The sequence below is a fragment of the Myotis davidii genome, unplaced genomic scaffold (genome assembly GCF_000327345.1).
Source record: "Myotis davidii unplaced genomic scaffold, ASM32734v1 scaffold93, whole genome shotgun sequence".
NCBI classification, from domain to species: domain Eukaryota; kingdom Metazoa; phylum Chordata; class Mammalia; order Chiroptera; family Vespertilionidae; genus Myotis; species Myotis davidii.
In genome coordinates this window covers 1,106,891-1,125,629 of record NW_006292095.1, presented here as the reverse complement: position 1 = coordinate 1,125,629, position 18,739 = coordinate 1,106,891, and the positions used below count along the sequence as shown (strand labels likewise).

The window sequence follows — 18,739 nt, the reverse complement described above, 5'->3', positions numbered from 1 at the left end:
TACTATGAATCATCTCCATAGAAGATGATGAAGGGCAAGACCTTGTGTCCTTGGCCTGCTCCTTGAATCAAGGAAGAGTTTTACAAAGATCTACTGTATGTTTAACTCAATTCGAGATTTTCTTGAAACAGCCTTAGCTGGTTTGGCTCAGTGAATAGAGCATCAGCCTGCAGACTGAAGGATCCCAGGTTCGATTCCGGTCAAGGGCATATACCTTGGTTGTGGGCACATCCCTAGTAGCGGGTGTGCAGGAGGCAGCTGATCGATGTTTCTAACTCTATCACTCTCCATTCCTCTCTGTAAAAATATCAATAATATATATATATATTATAAATAAATAAATGTGTATAAGAGAAGGCATGAATACATTGAAAGGCAAAACAGCATTGTGGGAGAAGATACACCATATAAAACAGAGAATTGATAATTTAGAACTTTATAAGAAATTCCTACAAAAGGTTAAGGAAACAAACATTAAAGAATGGGCCAAGGGGACCCTAGTGGGTTTGGTTCAGTGGTTAGGGCATCAGCCCAAAGAACTAGGAGACTTGATTCGATCCCTGGTCAAAGTGCGTACCTCGGTTACAGGTTCACTTCCCAACCCCGGTCTGGGTGATGTCTCTCTCTTTCTCCCCTCTTACTTTTTTGTCCAAAGAGTGGACATATTCTAAGTATAAGTAATGAATATTGTTACATTATTTCTTGTGTGTTTTTTTGTTATCTTCACCCAAAGATATTTTTTCAATTGATTTTTAGAGCGTGTGGAAGGAAGTGAAAAAGGAAAGAGGGAGGGAGGGGGAGAGAGAGAGAGACACAGAGACAGAGAGAGAGAGAAAGAAAAAAATATCAAAATGAGAGAAATACATCAGTTGATTGCCTCCTTCACAGGCCCCCACTTCGGTGGGAGATCAAACCTGCAACTCCGGTATGTGCCCTTGACTGGGAATCGAACCCACCACCCTTGGGTGCACTGGCCGATGCTCTATCCGGCCAAGACAGAATGTTATAAGACATAATAGCTACTTTGTGATTGTATTTTTCATTTACAGTTAATCTACAACATAAATGAGTTACTGTTTTATTTAGAATAAACTTTGGTTGCTGAAACATGAGCATTTTGAAATATATTTTAGCAATGAGTGTTAGGCTCAGTTGGAATACATTTACTGATACTAAAATGAATGGATTATTTTCTTTGACACAATATCGTTCTTTCATAGTGAATGTGAAAATGCTTTGTACATTGAAGGTCATGCAAATGTTAATTGTTAGTTGTTCTAGGGAAGTGAAATGAATAAAATGGAATGCTAGTTCTGTAGTTTTATGTATATATATATATATATATATATAAATATTTCTTTCAGTTAAGGCTTTGTTATCCAAGATCATTCCTCTGTTACAAAAGGCACTAATTGTTTGTTATTTATTTATTATGAAGTACCAAGATATGTTTGAAAAGAAGAATAATCGTGTAAGGGTTTGCCTTACCAAATATGAAAATGTATTACTAAAAATATCTTGTGGAACTGGAACAGAAATAGATTAATAAGGAATCTATTAAAATACATCATCAGTATAAATGAGAATTTAATATTTGCTAAAAAGGATATTTCATACCTGTATGAAAAAAAATAGGTTAATCAAATAATATTTTTGTAACAGTTTGCTATGCATTTGGATATAAGCAAAATTATATCCCTATCTCATAGCTTACATGAAAATAAATTTCAGATGAATTAAAGTTCCAGAACAAAATTATAAACATACTAGGAGCAAATATTAGAGAGTAATTTTTCATTCTTGGAGTGAAGAAGATATTAGTGAGCAAGTTATAAGACAGAATTGATTAAAGAAAAGATCAGAAGATATAACTGTATAAAAAATAAAAAACTTTCACATAGTAAGATGTTATATGTGAAGATATAATACTAGAGGAAATAGAGAATATCTACAAAGAGAAGTTAACCAAACTAGTGATCAGAGAAATGAAAAACCACAATTTTTTCATATTCATAAGGTACCTATAACAAAGATGTTGGAGAAAACTGATATAATCAAATATTTCTCTTATTAAAAATAATAAGATGTTTTCTGCAAGATAAAAAAGTAAATCAACATTTTAAATTCTTACATATATTATGATTACAAACCACAAAGGAAAATATAATGAAATATGACTTATCGATCAAAAATTTATATATGAACATATCAAAATTTAAAATGTGTATAAGAACCCTAACCGGTTTGGGTCAGTGAATAGAGCATCAGCCTGCAGACTGAAGGATCCCAGGTTCGATTCCGGTCAAGGGCATATACCTTGGTTGTGGGCACATCCCTAGTAGCGGGTGTGCAGGAGGCAGCTGATCGATGTTTCTAACTCTATCACTCTCCATTCCTCTCTTGAAAAAATATTCTCAGGTGAGGATTTTAAAAAATGACAAAGAGTATAAACCAGGGGTGGGCAAACTTTTTGACTCGAGGGCCACAATGGGTTCTTAAACTGGGCCGGAGGGCCGGAACAAAAGCATGGATGGAGTGTTTGTGTGAACTAATATAAATTCAAAGTAAACATCATTACATAAAAGGGTATGGTCTTTTTTTTTTTTTTAGTTTTATTCATTTCAAACAGGCCGGATCCGGCCCGCGGGCCGTAGTTTGCCCACGGCTGGTATAAATTGATAGTTCACAGAAGAGAAAATTTCCTTGTCCATTAAGTAGAGGGGAAAAATTTATTGTCATTAAGAATGAGAGAGATGCAAATTAAAATGGGAATGCTGTTTCTACCCATGAATTGAATAGCAAAGATTAAACCTGTGATATCAGGTATTAGGACATATAAACAGATACATGTATTTCTGATGGTAGTTTTCATATTTAAGCCATTTTGGAAAGCAGTGTGGTATACCTAGTAAAACTGGAAAATGCCCATATCTTACAACCTTAAAGTGCTGCTTCTATAATACATTCTGGGTTCGCACTGGCATATGGCATCAGAAGACATACTAGGAGGTTATGAATGACTGTTCAGATTTTATTACTACCTGGTTCACATTCTAACTTCATTTTACTGTCACCTTGAACAAATTATTTAAATTTAACCTCTGAACCTCTATTCTCTCCTCTATATCCATGTTTTGGAGAATCCTATATAATAAAAGGCTAATATGCAAATCGCAGAACGACCGGTTGTTATGATGCACACTGCCACCAGGGGGCAGATGCTCAATGCAGGAGCTGCCTCCTGGTGGTCAGGGTGCTCCCACAGGGGAGCACCTCTCAGCTGGCGAGCTCAGTGGTGGTGGCGGGAGCCTCTCCCGCCTCCGCAGCAGTCAGACATCCCCTGAGGGCTCCCAGACTGCAAGAGGGCACAGGCCAGGCTGAGGGACCTCTCCCTGATCCCCCCAACCCCCCCGCCGCCAAGTGCACAAATTCATGCACCGGGCTTCTAGTGGGTAAATAAAATGTATTATTGTTATACAGTTTACTACTATATAACTATTAAGGGGATCTAGATCTGTTACAACATGGACAGAACTCAAAAACAATGTTCAGTGAAAAAAAACACACACAAGTTTTAGAAACTTTGTGTCTGTGATACTAAAGTATTTTCAGGGTGGTATTCACACAATCATTTGACTTCTTTTGCTTATTGTTCTAAGTAATGCAATAAAATACCTTTCTTTGTAAGATATAACAACAGTTTATACTATAATGGTAGTTTTGAACAAGAAAGATAGTCCTAATGCAGTTTTGTACTATTTACAGTTAGAGATGTTTATGATTATTTCCGGGCTGTTCTGCAGCGTGATGAAAGAAGTGAGCGAGCTTTTAAATTAACCAGAGATGCTATAGAGTTAAATGCAGCCAATTATACAGTGTGGTAGGTAATACATTATTAATATTTCCTGTTTAAATGTCTCATGTTTTAGTTTGGATGGCTTTTCTTTTTCTTAACTGAACTTTAACTTTTGTCAAAATAATAATTCATATATTAATTTAGAAGTCAGAGACTGAATGAAAAATAGCAACCTCTGCCCCATTCCTTCTCACTGCCAAAGTCCCACTCCTCAGAGGTAGCAACTCGAGCTGTTTTTTTCTTGAATTAAACTGTATATTCTAAATAATATGCTTAATTTTGTTTTCATTTATCTTTTCCTTCTGTGGAATTTACAGAATTCACTGTCCACTACACTTGTTTTATTTATAAGTAGCATTGTTGTGGTGGTTTTAAAAGTAAAATATGTGATAATGTTTGTAATGGAATTAATTTATTATATAAATAATTATCTAAATGAACTATTATATAAATAATTATCTAAATGAACAAGGTTACCATACAAGGAAAGAGATGTCTTTGATTCTTGTGTACTAGTAATACAGCATAGGTAACCCCAGATTATTACCTAAAAATAATCATTAGTTGGTTGTCTTTTCTTGTATGTCACATTTTTTGCCTTTTGCTATTTTTACTTCAAAATGCTTGACTCTTATGGAGATTCTTCAGTAAATTAAAAGTAGAGCTGCCATATCATCCAGCAATTCTACTTTTGGGCATTTATCTAAAGAAAGCAAAAACACTAATTTGAAAAGATACATGCACATGTATGTTCCTTGCAGCATCACTAGTAACAGCCGAGAAATGTAAGCAACCTAGATGTCCATCAATAGATGAATGAATAAAGATGTAGTGCGCCGTATATACAGCAATGGGCAAAAGTAGACTTACAGTTGTGAGTATGCGAAAGTTTATTCTTGTATTATTATTTATTAATTATTGTATTATTTGTATTACAAATGTAAACCTATTTTTGCCACACCCTGTATACAGAGTGGAATATTATGCAGCAATAAAAAAGAATGAAATCTTGCCATTTGTGGCAACATGGATGGACATAGAGGGTATTATGCTAAGTGAAGTAAATCAGACAGAGAAAGACAAATGCCATATGATTTAATGTATATGTGGAATCAGAAAGAAAACAAAATGAATAAGTAAAACAAAACAGAAACAGACTTGTAGTTGTAGAGCACAAACTGATAGTTGCCCAAAGAGAGGGGTTGGGAGGATGAGAAGAAAAAATTTACTTTTAAATGCTTGATTCTTCCAAAGACCAGATATATGTAGGAGATTAGACAAAAAAAAAAAAAAAGTCTTATTCTGTTGTCTTGTAGCTTTATTTGATACTGTGAGGAGGCGATTTATGTGGAGTATGAGACTTTGAATGCTTGATGTTTGCTATAGGCATTTCCGGAGAGTTCTCTTAAAGTCGCTTCAAAAGGATCTCCATGAGGAAATGAGCTATATCACTGCGATAATTGAAGAACAGCCCAAAAACTATCAAGTTTGGTAAGATGAAAATAGGAGGGAAACATGTTACTATGCTGATAGTACCTGCCAATGGGTGATGCAAAATAGGGAATTGTTTGTTGCTTTATAATTTTAGTACTTTGCATTGGAGCTAATGTTACCTGCCTCACAGGGTTGTTAGGAGGATTAAATGAGACAATTTTTGTAGTGTTTAAAGTAGTGCCTGACCCGTGGTTAACACTAAAATGTTTGCTATTATTATTATTTAAAATATCTAGCATGTAATAGTGCTAGAGTCAGAAAAGAATTTGAGTTAAAAAATCTGAAATATTTTCTTTGTGTTAAAAAATGCCTTTTTGGTATTTGATATTGTATTTTTTTTATTTAAAATATTTATACTGATGTTGGAGATACAAAGATGAACCAGATACAATCTAAAAGGAAAAGCAAATAATAAAACCAGTTATTTTACAGTGTAGTGTGAAAAATATAATGATAGTTTTTCACAGAGTATATTTGTTCTAAAAATTAAGCCCCTACGTTTACACAAGAGTATAGATTAGTATTTGTGAGAGGAGCAGAATACAATGGGAAAAGAGAGGTAAATAATGGAGCAGAGGACAAAGAACGAGTTTGAACAGTACCCAGGATACAGTGAGCACTCCATGAATGAAAGCTGCTGAGGCTGCTGTGGAGAGGAGGAGGTAGTGGAGGTCATGTTGGTGAAGGAAGAGGAGGTGGTGGTGGTGGTGGTGGTGGTGAGCTGGAGATGGTTGTGAAGCTAGTGAAGTAGCAGAAGCAACTGTCTCCACTTTCTGTGCCACTCACTGCCTGTTCAAAATGCAGGAGTTACACCATTTTTTTTTTCAATATAATGATCGACACATGCCTGTCTTTATGCCTGAGATTTAAGGTTGATTTCTGAGAGGAACAACTTCTCGGACAAAGAAAATATTCTGGGGAGATGCATGAAAGAGCACAGTGCACTCAGGGAGTTGTATAACTCCATGTGATTAGAGTAAATGGGATAACATCATAAAGACCCTTATGAACATTAGTAAGGAGTGTGGACTTGATCCTAGGCATTGGAGAGCTATTGCCAAATTTTAATTAAGGAAGTAATATGGTTGGTTTTGTGTCTTGGAAGTTTTACCCTGACTGTAGGGTGGAGCGTAGATGGAATAGGTTCACAGCCCTGGTAGGCCATTGCACTGGTACAGGTTAAGAGAGGTGTGGAGCGGGTTTAGGGGAGAGAAGGATATATTTGAGAGAGGGTTTGCAGACAGAAGCAACAGGTTTGAAGTTTCATTTATTGGAGGAGTGATGAAGACCAATGATGTTAATATATTTGGCTTGACCACTGGGTGAGTGGTGGTGCCAACCACTGGGGAATTTGTAAGACAAAGCAGCACATTTCTGGGGGAGAGAGATGGATCCAGTATTGGACAAGTGGCATTTGATGTGCCTATGGGAAAACCTATGTATTGTGTGGTCCAGTACATGGTTGAAAAATACTCGTCTGGAGTTGAGGTCATAGCTATGGACGAGGATGCTCAGGGAGAATTAAGGAGAAACCTGAGGATAGAACACCAGTGAACATCATTTAAGAAGCATTCCAGGATGACTGAGCAAGGAAACAAAAGTTAGTGTCATCACAGAAACCAAGAGAAGAGAGAGCTTTAAGAAGAAAGGAGTGGATGACGGTTTCAATCCTGCTAACAGGTCAAGGAAAGTAAGGACTAAAAGATGACCAACGGGTTTGTTAATTGGTGGGTATGAGTTAGTGATCTTGGCATGAGAGTCCTCCCACCTGGGTGGGGTGGTGACTGGATGGGCAGGAGGGAAGTGGTAGGAAGAGAAAAGAAGACACATAGTGGGGTGAATCATAAATGGGAGATGAGGGTTGGCTGTTGAGAAAAGAAGGGATAGCAAGTTGCTAGTCAGGTATAGTTTTTTTTGTTTTGTTTTTCCAACATGGAAAACTCCTCTTTTGACAGATTTGTCACTTATCATAGCTACAATTCTGCCCACAAACTAGTAAAAGGAGCATTTATTTGCTTGTATGGTGACACTTTGGACTTAAGGAAAACTGGCAGTCTATTTATAACCAGAGGAGCTTCAAACTTGATAAAATATTATATATCCTATCGTCTTATGCCATTGGTCTTTGATAGAATTTTCTGGTTGTTAAAAGACTTTAAACCTCCTTTAAGCTGTAAACTATTTGATTTGATTTTATACAAAAATCACAAATCACTGTTTTATGTTTTTCAACTTAGTATTCTGAAATTTTTTCTGTTAGTGTTTCTTTTTTGTTACCTTTTCTCTCCAGCAGAGCCTTGAGAACTAGAGATGATTTCTGTTTCTTACGTGTCCCTTCACATCACCTAGCATAGCACATGCAACTGTTACTTTAGTACCGGAATAAATTCACACAAAACTTCTCTCCCTTTTCCACCGGCTTTAGGCATCATAGGCGAGTATTAGTGGAGTGGCTAAAAGATCCATCTCAGGAGCTTGAGTTCATTGCTGATATTCTTAACCAGGATGCAAAGAATTATCATGCCTGGCAGCATCGACAGTGGGTTATTCAGGTATTGTCTTTCTTATCACAATGTTTTCCAATTTTTTATTTTTTAACTGAATTAAATAATTAAAATTATTAAATTGTAAGTATACTTCTGAATTGAAACATACATGTAGTTTATGTATTTACATATAAACACAATATGTATATCGTTATTATTAAGTTAGTTATCTGACACTTTTCATGTTGGTTAACCTTTATAATTTCTTGAGATATATTCATGAGTAGCTTTATATTAAAGAAGAATAGTAACTTAATATTTAGGTTGAATATACAACACATCTTATATTTGCCAACAAATTGAATAGAAAAAGTAGTTCTAATTTTTTAATACAACTTTGTTATTTTAATTAACAAGAGCATCATACACACTAAGGTTTTTGCATATATAAACTTAGGAATATGATTTTACAGTAACTATTATATATTTTATTTCTGCCCAATTGTTAAAATTTTATGCTAAATCTTGAATAGAAGAGAATAGTTAGGACTCCCACTTTGGGCATTTAATTTATTCTACCAAACAATTCTAGCATTGTTTTCTGTGAAATTTTCCCCAGTAATTACTACTTTCTGCGCTATTCATTATACCAAGATTATTTCATCAAATTATTTTTAATTTAAAATTTTAAACTTTTCTAAATTTGAATAAAGGAATACATTGTTTAAGGTATTTAGTATTTTTTTATGAATTTCTACCTTTTTTTCTGTTAAAACATAAGAAATATAATTCCACAAGCTTTTTCATAGTTAACATCTCTGACTGCTTTAGCATTTATAAGTTTTGATCATTCTACTTTTTTTCCAAATTATGTGTATGGGTTCTCTTCTCCATAATTTTTGTTTCGTTTCATGTTATAATTTTTTATTTCTTGATTTTAAAGAGAGAGAGGAGGTGGGGGAGAGAACATCCATTTCTTGTTCCACTTATTTATACATTTCATCGGTTGGTTCTTATGTGCAAGACTGGAAATGAACCCACAACCTTGGCATATCAGCATGACATTCTAACCAACTGAGCTACTTGGCAAGGGCCTTTCTCCTTAATTTAAAAAATTAAAACAACTTTGCCCTGGCCGGGTGGCTCAGTTGGTTAGAGTGTTGTCCTGTACACCAAAACAGGTTGTATTCCTGGCAGGGCACATACGTAGGTTATAGGTTCCATCCCCAGTCAGGGCGTGTATTGGAAGCAACTGATCAATGTTTCTCTCTCTCTCTCCCCCCCCTTCCTCTCTCTCTAAAAAGCAATAAAAATATATCCTTAAGTGAGGACTTTAAAAATTATATTACAAAACAGCTTTATAATGTGAAAACTTTGTCTAAATCTAATTGTGTATCTTTCTCTACATCTATTTTAATGTAATTTTGTCATATGTGTGCATTTTGAATATTTTGTTTTATTATGTATTAATATCAGATTAATCACATCAAATTAATATGTTGTAGTTAATCATTTTCTTACTAAGTTTGGTGGGGTTTATTTTCCTCTAAAATTTCACCATAAACTGCATAAGTTTTCAGTTAAATATACTTATTTTGCTTTTGATTTAGTCCTTTAGAATAATTCTGGGCTCAAATAGCATAAACATGCATCATGTTACCTGAATAGTTCTCAAGAAGATGGTACTGAATTACAGGTTGCTTTGGCTGCTCTCTCTTCCTGATATTTTCATCCCTCTTAACCAGTCCCTTGTCTTTGATGACTTTTCTTTCCCGCTGCATTTGCTTGACCTGCAACTGTCATTCTCCTCCAACTGTGTGCTGAGTCCCACATCTTCAGTTAGACCTACTTAGCTTTGCTGAAATTCGATTAATTTTTATTGTTTATAAATAATGGGACATTTCTAATTGGATGTTTTATTATTTATTTTCTTTTAGGAATTTAAACTTTGGGATAATGAGCTGCAGTATGTAGACCAACTTCTTAAAGAGGATGTGAGAAATAACTCTGTCTGGAACCAAAGATACTTTGTAATTTCTAACACCACTGGCTACAATGACCGGACTGTATTGGAAAGAGAAGTCCAGTTAGTAATCTCCTTCACTTGTTCACTCAGTAAAAGAATATTTGTGTGCCTACCATATGTCAGGTATTGGGGAGACAGCAAAGATCAGGACTGTCCCACTTTTACCCTCATGGAACTAATAGGACAGAATTCTTAGATGAAATTGATAACAATAAATTTACAAGTATGTAGTATACCTCTGCTTTGTAATGTCTTAACTTTCTTGAAATACTGTTGCTACTGTAGATTGAGAAGAAATCAGATTTCGTAGTGTCTAGGAAGCTTTGTTTAAAACTGTCGTATTAAATTCTTTTGTATGTTGGATAATAGTCCCCTGATGCCATGTTATTCTAGTGCAGGGTTTTGAGCCAGATAAATCTTTGTTGTAGGGGCTGTCCTGTGCATTGTAGTATGTGGAGCATACCTGGCCTGTATACCCTGTACAGACAGTCTTCGACTTAAGATGGCTCAATTTATGATTTTTTTATTTTAAGATGTTGTGAAAGGAGTCGGGGTGGAGGGTGGGCTAGAAGTGATCAGTAGAGGAAAAAGAGGAACATATGTAGTACTCTCAACAATAAAGATTTTTTTAAATAAAAGATGTTGTAAGCAGTACAATTCAGTAGAAACAAGCTAGGCTAAGCTATGGTGTTCTGTATGTTGGGTGTGTTAAATGCAATTTTGAGTTACAATATTTTCAATTATAATGAATTTGTCGGGACATAACCCTGTCATAAGTCGAGGAGCATCTGTAGATCAGTAGTAACCCTCCCTCCCCAGTTATGACAAACAGAAATGTCCCCCGACATTGCCAGATGTCCCCTCGGGAGCATAGTTGTCTGCAGTTGAAAATTACTCGTCTAGCAAACATAAGGCTGTTATAAGAGCCAGAAATTTTTGAATTGGTATGAATATGTCTGTATATCCATAAACAATAGCCACCTCTTTTCTGACTTTTGTCTGTTTTGTCTCAGTAGTCTGATTTAAATTTAAACATGTTTGTTTTTATAGTCTCATGAGACCATAATCATAATTTTAATTGTAAAAGTTAATTAACAGCTCCTGTTTTTCTTTTTTCTTTTATAGTTGGTATTCCGTTGTGAGGATTAGGAAAAGGATGCTCTGAAGGAAAGCAAAGCATCATCCTTCAGAAAGTTTGATAGCTTCCTTGCCAAAGTTATCCTACCTTGAAATAATCCAATTAATAATTAGGGAGTTTCAAAATAGTATATGTTCCTTATTTACTGTAGCCTACTACATTAGGTTAGACATAATAAGATATTTAAAAAATTGAATATAAAGAGTTTGGAAAATGCAGACTTCTCTCATAGCTTTAAAGGAAGATCACTGGCTTTCTCGTACCAAATAGAAATAAAAATAATCAGCCAAGAATCTAAGAGTTTTCCATTCTTAAAGTTTATTATACCCTATAGATAGGTAAAAGAAATATTTAAGATGCTAAGAGTAGCAGTAGTTTTCTATAATTTAGTTAATTAAATTTAACTCTAAGAATACAGGTGTAGCTGATTATTTTCTGTAGTTTTTCCCTTTTATAAAAGCATTGCAGTTTACTTGTGGGGAATTATACTGAATTGTATAAAATTAAACATCAGAATCTCTTATTCTTCTTCCCATATCCCATCTTGAAAAATTGTGGGGTGTTTCCCCCTCCCCATTAATTTGAGAGAGAGTAAGGGGGAAAGAGAAAAACATCAGTTTATTGTTCCACTTATCTATGCATTCAAGTAGTGAATCCTTCCAAGCCTTATAAATACATTACAAACATGCACAGCAACCTAGGCAATCATATTATTCACATTGACTTTTTTCCCCCCCACTAAATACCTCATGGTAATATTTCTATTTGAGTACATAACCTACTAGCACTATTAATAATAGTTACTATTTATCAAGCATTTACTAAGATTATATAGTTCTCCTTTTTCAACAATTAAGGATTTGACAGCCATATGTAGATCTTAGACTTTTCCCCCAAGATTGCTTTACAAGTAAAAGGTAAATCTTGTTTTAGCTGACATTTTCCTTCACAGGGAAAGCCTAAATTAAAGGAATTCTCCTTTAATTTATTTTCTGTTGTGAATTGAGCCTTCATATTGAGTGTCCTTCTCCAGAATTGGATACAAATATTCAATAGGGAAAAACTATGCCAAAAAGAATTGACAGTTGGAGACTGGAGAGACTTAAATATGACCTAGAGAGGTACCAAAGTCCACTCAGAGAGAAATGAAAGCACATATCTAAGCTATGCTACCGTCTTACTAAAACTGTTTCTAATGATTGCACTGCTCTTAAAATTATACACATATTGTGCTCTTTTTCTTATAGGTACACTCTGGAAATGATCAAGCTAGTACCACATAATGAAAGTGCATGGAACTACTTGAAAGGGTAAGAGGATGTTTTTTACTTGTTTTATATAAAATACAACCTGTTAATATAATGCATTATGAACTATGTTCCATAATCGGATTCCAAAATGATACTAAAAATTTTTCTGTTTTTCTCTGAGAGCAGAAGTGTATTATGGCAACACCTAAGAAAAGTGTCCTCTACCCTTCCCTCCACCTCCCAAGCACATATACCAGGCCAGTTTTTAGAGTAGTCCATGAGTGAACAATAACAAATTATAACTGAAGTTATGAATCCTGTAGTCTTTACGTCAAAGAATGGAGTACAGCTTGCTGTAGCAACAAAATCTAACCTATTCCTGTGCTCTTCTCTCTGAGACAAGCCGTTATGTAGACTCAGACAGTGAAAAAAAAAGATTGGAATACACACCCTCAGTGAATGTGCAGCTCAGGAGCACACAGTAAGGCAAGGCTAACTATTTACAATCAGACTGCACAAATGCAGGCAGCCTCTCTGATTCACTTCTAGAGATCTCCTGTTACAAGTCTCACTTGTTAAACTGACAAGGTTTCCCTTGCCTGGCCACTGACATACCCAGGCTCCCTGTTGCACTTAGAGGTCTCCAAGAGCCAAAGTACGTAGACCAGTCACACTGGGAGGTGTGTGCAGGGTAGGGGCCTGTGATATCTGGAGAGCTGAAAGGATAAGTTAAAACTCTCCTGTGTTTTCCTTCACTTTTTAATTTTAAGATGATTTGTTTTCTGCTTTAATTTTGTGTGAATTTCATTTAGTTTCAACTTCATTCAAAATGTCTCCTTTTCTTGCTTATGTCACAGGGGCTATTGATCTTTCTACTATTTTTGCTCTTCTCAAAAATTAGAATAATTTCTTTTTTTAGGATTTTGCAGGATCGTGGTCTTTCCAAATATCCCAATCTATTAAATCAATTGCTTGATTTGCAACCAAGTCATAGTTCCCCCTACCTAATTGCCTTTCTTGTGGACATCTATGAAGATATGCTAGAAAACCAATGTGACAACAAGGAGGACATTCTTAATAAAGCATTAGAGGTAAGCTTGTGGAACTCATCACTTCCTTTTTGCTATCTCAGAATTGGGTCTTTCCAGTGCCACTAATATTCATGTCCCTTTCAGCAGTTACTCAGAATTCAATGCAGGACTATTTCTGTTGTTTAGAGCAATACCCACGTCACTAGTGAACATAGTACGCAACTCTGGTGGTGTATCTCATTTGAACATGATTGAGTTAAACTGTATTAGCTCAAAAGCATTTGCCCTAAAGATTTAATTACACATTTTCTTTAATGAATTGTTTGTTTTTCATTTTTAGTTATGTGAAATCCTAGCTAAAGAAAAGGACACTATAAGAAAGGAGTATTGGAGATATATTGGAAGATCTCTTCAAAGCAAACACAGCACAGAAGGTGATCCACCAACAAATGTACAGCAATAACACCATCTAGAAGAACTTGATAGACTGCTTTTATTTTTTTAAGAGACTCTAATGCAGGAGTTTAAAACTACCCTGTGCCTGTGGTGTAAAACATGCATTGCACAGATACTGCTTTTTAACAAGAACTAAGTACGATGTTCCTTGGGTGCTGCTGCCATGCAGACTAGCTCTAAGTAATTCGATTATTTTATAGCAAAGTAATTGGGGGGAGGGAGAAGGAAAAAAGTCCCACATAGGAACTTTTGTGGTCTTATCAACATTTACTTTAATCCCTTAGCGTCAACTCCTCCCTGAATGGTATACGCATCAGGATTTGCAGCATAAATGATAACTTATATGTAATGGATATGAGGTAGCTTAAATTTTGGTTTAGGAAGCAAGGAATGCAATTGTTACTCAGAGCTGCTATGCCACACTCACAATATCTTGCTATTACTGTAACCAACTAATGCCAAAAGAATGGTTTTGTAATAAAATTATAGATGTATTCTAAACAACGCCATAGTAGTTTGACTTTTTTCTTTTCTTTTTTTAACTTTATTTTTATTGTTGACACTACTATGTCCCCATTTTGTCCCCTTTTACCCATCTCCACCCAGCCCCCGCCCCATTCCCTCTGGCCATCACCACACTGTTGTCTGTGTCTATGAGTTAGACATATACATTCTTTAGCTAATTCTTTCACCTTCTTTCATCCAATCCCCCCTCCCCTGACAGCAGTCAGAATGTTCTATGTGTCCATGCCTCTGTTTCTGTTTTGTTCATCACTTTATTTTGTTCATTAGATTCACATATAAGTGAGATCATATGGTATTTTTCTTTCTCTGACTGACTTATTTCACTTAGCATAATAATCTCTAGGTCCATCCATGCTGTTACAAAAGGTAAAAGTTCCTTTTTTTATGGCCGAGTAGTATTCCAATGTGTAAGTACCACAGTTTTTTTTAATCCACTCATCTACTGATGTGCACTTGGGCTCTTTCCAGATCTTGGCTATTGTAAATAATGCTGCTACGAACATAGGGGTGTATATATTCTTTTGACCCAGTGTTTGGGGATTTTTAGGATATATTCCCAGAAATAGTTTCATTTTTTAAAATAGCATTTAACTATATATAAGGAACATTTTCCCAGCTTAGAAAAGCAATTGAGGGAGAAAATCTATATAAAAGCGTAATACGGAAATGTACCTGACAGTGGAATGACTGTTTGCTATGATGCACACTGACCACCAGGGGACAGACGCTCAACTCAGGAGCTGCCCCCAGCCTTCCCTGGACCCCCCCACCCCCACCCCATCTGGGCCTGCTGGCCAACCTCTTCGATCTACCCCCTGGCTGGCAGGCTGATGGGGAACGGGGAACCAGGGGGTGGGTCGCAGCGGATGTGGGTGGTACCAGGCCAAGGTCGTGCGAGCGAGCAGGGCCCCAATTGCTCCGCTGGTTGCCTCACACACACAGTGACCAGTGGCAGGGTTTGGGCTGGTGAGCAGGAGGAAACAGCCAACTTCTCAATTCTTCCCCCTGGCTGCCCGATGGGGAATGGGGAACCGGGGTGGGTGGCCGCGGACGCTGGTGGCTGCCGGCAGCCAGGGAATATGGGCCCTCATCGCAGGCCAGGCCTAGGGACCCTACCCATGCACGAATTTCATATGCCAGTCCTCTACTATTGTCATAAAACCGTAGAAACCAGAAACATGGTTATGCTCTAGGAACTGTTATTAAAGTTTGAATTGGTCAGTTCTTGACTACATGTAACAAAATTGACTAAAGCTAGTTTAAACCCAAAGGTTTTATTAAGGTATATAGGTAGCTCACAGAATAACTGCCTGATCTTCCCAGAAGTACATCCCAAAGCCACACTACAGAACTGGACCATCAAGGATTTTTTTGCCTGTGCCTGGGATCAGGAACCTGCTGAATGATCCCGTCCACCTCTGCCACATTTCATATGAGCACATCTGCTTCCCTTCCCATGTAATGCAGCTCCAAAGTAAAGGCTTACTTTAGTGCATCTAGGATGTTATTTAGGAAAGAACTTAAATGACATCAAAAACTCTTAACTAAAAAGGAATCTGGGAAATGTAGTTCATAGCTTTCCAGCCTATGCAGGTCAGGAAGACACACTAGGAAGACGTCGGAGTGTTAGGCTAGTTCTCTACCTGCACATGTTTACACCTTTATCAATAAAGAATTTTCAATGTTCAAAGCAGTAAACTACAACTAAGGAAATTGTAAAGAGTAGAAAAATTATCTCAAGAATTTAGAAAGACAATATTTTAATACTTTCTGGAGAAAATATATTTATGGCATTTTATTTTTAACTAGAGGCCCGGTGCATGAAATGAGTGCAAGAGTAGGCCTTCCTCTCGACCCCCCACCCCTCCCGCTGCTGGCACAAGCTTCCCTCTGGCAACCAGGACCCAGGCATTCCTTGCAGCCCTGGCTTTGTCTGGAAGGTCGTCTGGAAGGACATCCGGTCTAATTAGCATATCATGCTTTTATTATAGATATTTTCCATGTTTTTGTTGTTTTTAGAATCCATAATCTCTGATTTTTATTAAAATTGTCGTAAAGTATCATCCTATGGAGATAATTTCAAAAGTTTCATCACATACAAAAACTATGAGAAGTTTTCATAAGATAACATTTACCCTCAAACTATCATATTAATGTCCCCAAATTGATTGGACTCAAAGCTCATAGAGACTGTTTAATAAAATGCCTAACAGCAGTTTACCAGTTTACATTGAGAACTGTAACAGAAGCAGACCAAACAGTTACATCAGCCTAACCCAGTGGTTCTCAACCTTCCTAATGCCACGACCCTTTAATACAGTTCCTTATGTTGTGGTGACCCCCAACCATAAAGTTATTTTCGTTGCTACTTCATAACTAATTTTGCTATTATTATGAATCGTAATGTAAATATCTGATATGCAGGATGTATTTTCATTGTTACAAATGAACATAAAAGCCCTGACCGGTTTGGATCAGTGGATAGAGCATCGGCTTGCGGACCGAAGGGTCCCGGGGTTCGATTTGGTCAAGGGCATGTACCTTGGTTGCAGGCACATCCCCAGTAGGGGGTGTGCAGGAGGCAGCTGATTGGTGTTTCTAACTCTCTATCCCTCTCCCTTCCCCTCTGTAAAAACTCAATAAAAATATATTTTTAAAAAAACAAAAACCAAATTGAACATAAAGCATAGTGATTAATAACAAAAACAATATGTAATTACATAAGTGTTTTTCCAATGGTCTTAGGCGACCCCTGTGAAAGGGTCATTCGACCCCCAAAGGGGTCGTGACCCACAGGTTGAGAACCACTGGCCTAACCACTTTACATTTTCTGTCTGAAGTTTAACAAGGTGACAATTTATCAAAAAGATACTTTGTGAGCATGGAGTCAGTCAGTTTCTAAGAACTCAGATGTGGCTCTTTTCTCTGTGTGTTCTCTCCAAGTGTCACAGAGTCCTTTGAGGGAGATAATTATTGTACATGGGGAATCTTTATTACTGCCCACTCACCTGCTGCATACTAACCTGGACTACCCCTCCATTTCAAACTTAAGATGTCTTCTCCCTACTCGATCTGCTCTGTTCTTCCACCTGAAACCCACTTAAAACCTTTGTTCAGTCTGTTCTTTTTTTTTTAAGTTTTTAATATATTTTATTGTTTTGTTGGTTTTTTTTTACAGAGAGGAAGGGAGAGGGATAGAGAGTTAGAAACATCAATGAGACAGAAACATCACAGTCCCAACTGGGGATGTGCCCGCAACCAAGGTAAAGGTCCCTTCAGTCTGCAGGCCTACGCTCTATCCACTGAGCAAACCGGTTAGGGCTGTTCAGTCAGTTCTGCTAGAACATGATGCTGTGTTCCTACATCACATGGCCATGCAAAATCACGAATGAAAACCAGGGGCTTATGGTAAACATGGGGTTAGAGATACAACGCTCAAAAATGTCATCAGTTAAAAAAAAAAAAAAAAGGAAAATGGCAGTACAGCTTTACGCTTTATGGCTGTTTACCTTGGAAAACACCTGAAGCTTGCTGTGGAGGTGGGCATTGGGAGGGCTGCAGCTTGTGAGTTATTGTGAAGTGTTGGAGAATTAGCCGAAATTGATTGGAAAGTTGCAACACCAGGTGTGGATGCATGTGGCTCAAACACACGGGATGAACTGAAGACACTGTAAGAGGTGAGGGGAGTGCACGTGTGTGTGAGATCATTCCTGTGCAGTGAGCTCCGCTGGTGCAGTTCTCTGCATTCACCTGTTGTTTCTCCAGGATGAAATCATACACACAAATGGGAAATTACACAATACTCAAATGATTTCCCAATACATCAAACATGCTGAAATATATATATACATATATATATTTAAATGTATTATAGCAGAACTGACTGCACTTAACTTTATTCATTTCTTTCCTTAATTTCCTGTCTTGTCAGTTTCATCCTGATTGCTTTTCTGTTCAAAGTTCTCATGTTCAAAGTTTCTCATATCACCCATTTTCTTTTAAAAAAAATTATTTAATAGGCTTGTTTCCCATCCCAGGGCTCCTCCTTTGGGGCGTTTGAATGCGGAAAGGTCAGCTTTTCTGCTCCGACTTTCCCTTCCAACCCGTGGTTCTCAACCTGCAGGGCATCAGCATCGCCCAGAGGCCTGGCTAAGCGGACTGGTAGACTCCGCCATGGGATGGCGCCGAGAATGTCGGCGTCTAATGGTTTCCCTGGAGATGGGAAGCATCAGCACCGGGTCTGAGGGCCACTCTTTGTAAACCGCTGACCGGGACCCTCTCGGCCGTACCCAGCACCGGGTTGTGCGTCTGGTCCAAGACAGTGATAGGTCAACACATCCGTCCTCACAGGTTTGTGGAGAAGCTAGAGGAGGAGTCTGACCCCGACGGTGCACGGGGTCTGGAAGCATCGGGCCTCCAGGTGTCCGGCGGGCGGTGGACACCAGGGGGCGCCAGGGGGCAGCCTCGCATTGTCCTG

General features: G+C 37.3%; 1 protein-coding gene across 1 annotated transcript in view; it reads left to right on the top strand.

Annotated features, from left to right (window-relative positions):
* Window positions 1-14,238, top strand: part of FNTA (farnesyltransferase, CAAX box, alpha) — a 16,184-nt gene extending 1,946 nt beyond the window's left edge. The window contains exons 3-9 of the mRNA XM_006765512.2: window positions 3,766-3,880; window positions 5,243-5,347; window positions 7,776-7,902; window positions 9,774-9,922; window positions 12,248-12,310; window positions 13,170-13,341; window positions 13,622-14,238. Of these exons, the coding sequence (XP_006765575.1) occupies window positions 3,766-3,880; window positions 5,243-5,347; window positions 7,776-7,902; window positions 9,774-9,922; window positions 12,248-12,310; window positions 13,170-13,341; window positions 13,622-13,744 (854 nt within the window). The 3' untranslated portion in view covers window positions 13,745-14,238. The remainder of the gene's footprint in view (window positions 1-3,765; window positions 3,881-5,242; window positions 5,348-7,775; window positions 7,903-9,773; window positions 9,923-12,247; window positions 12,311-13,169; window positions 13,342-13,621) is intronic.
* The last annotated feature ends 4,501 nt before the right edge of the window (window positions 14,239-18,739 follow it).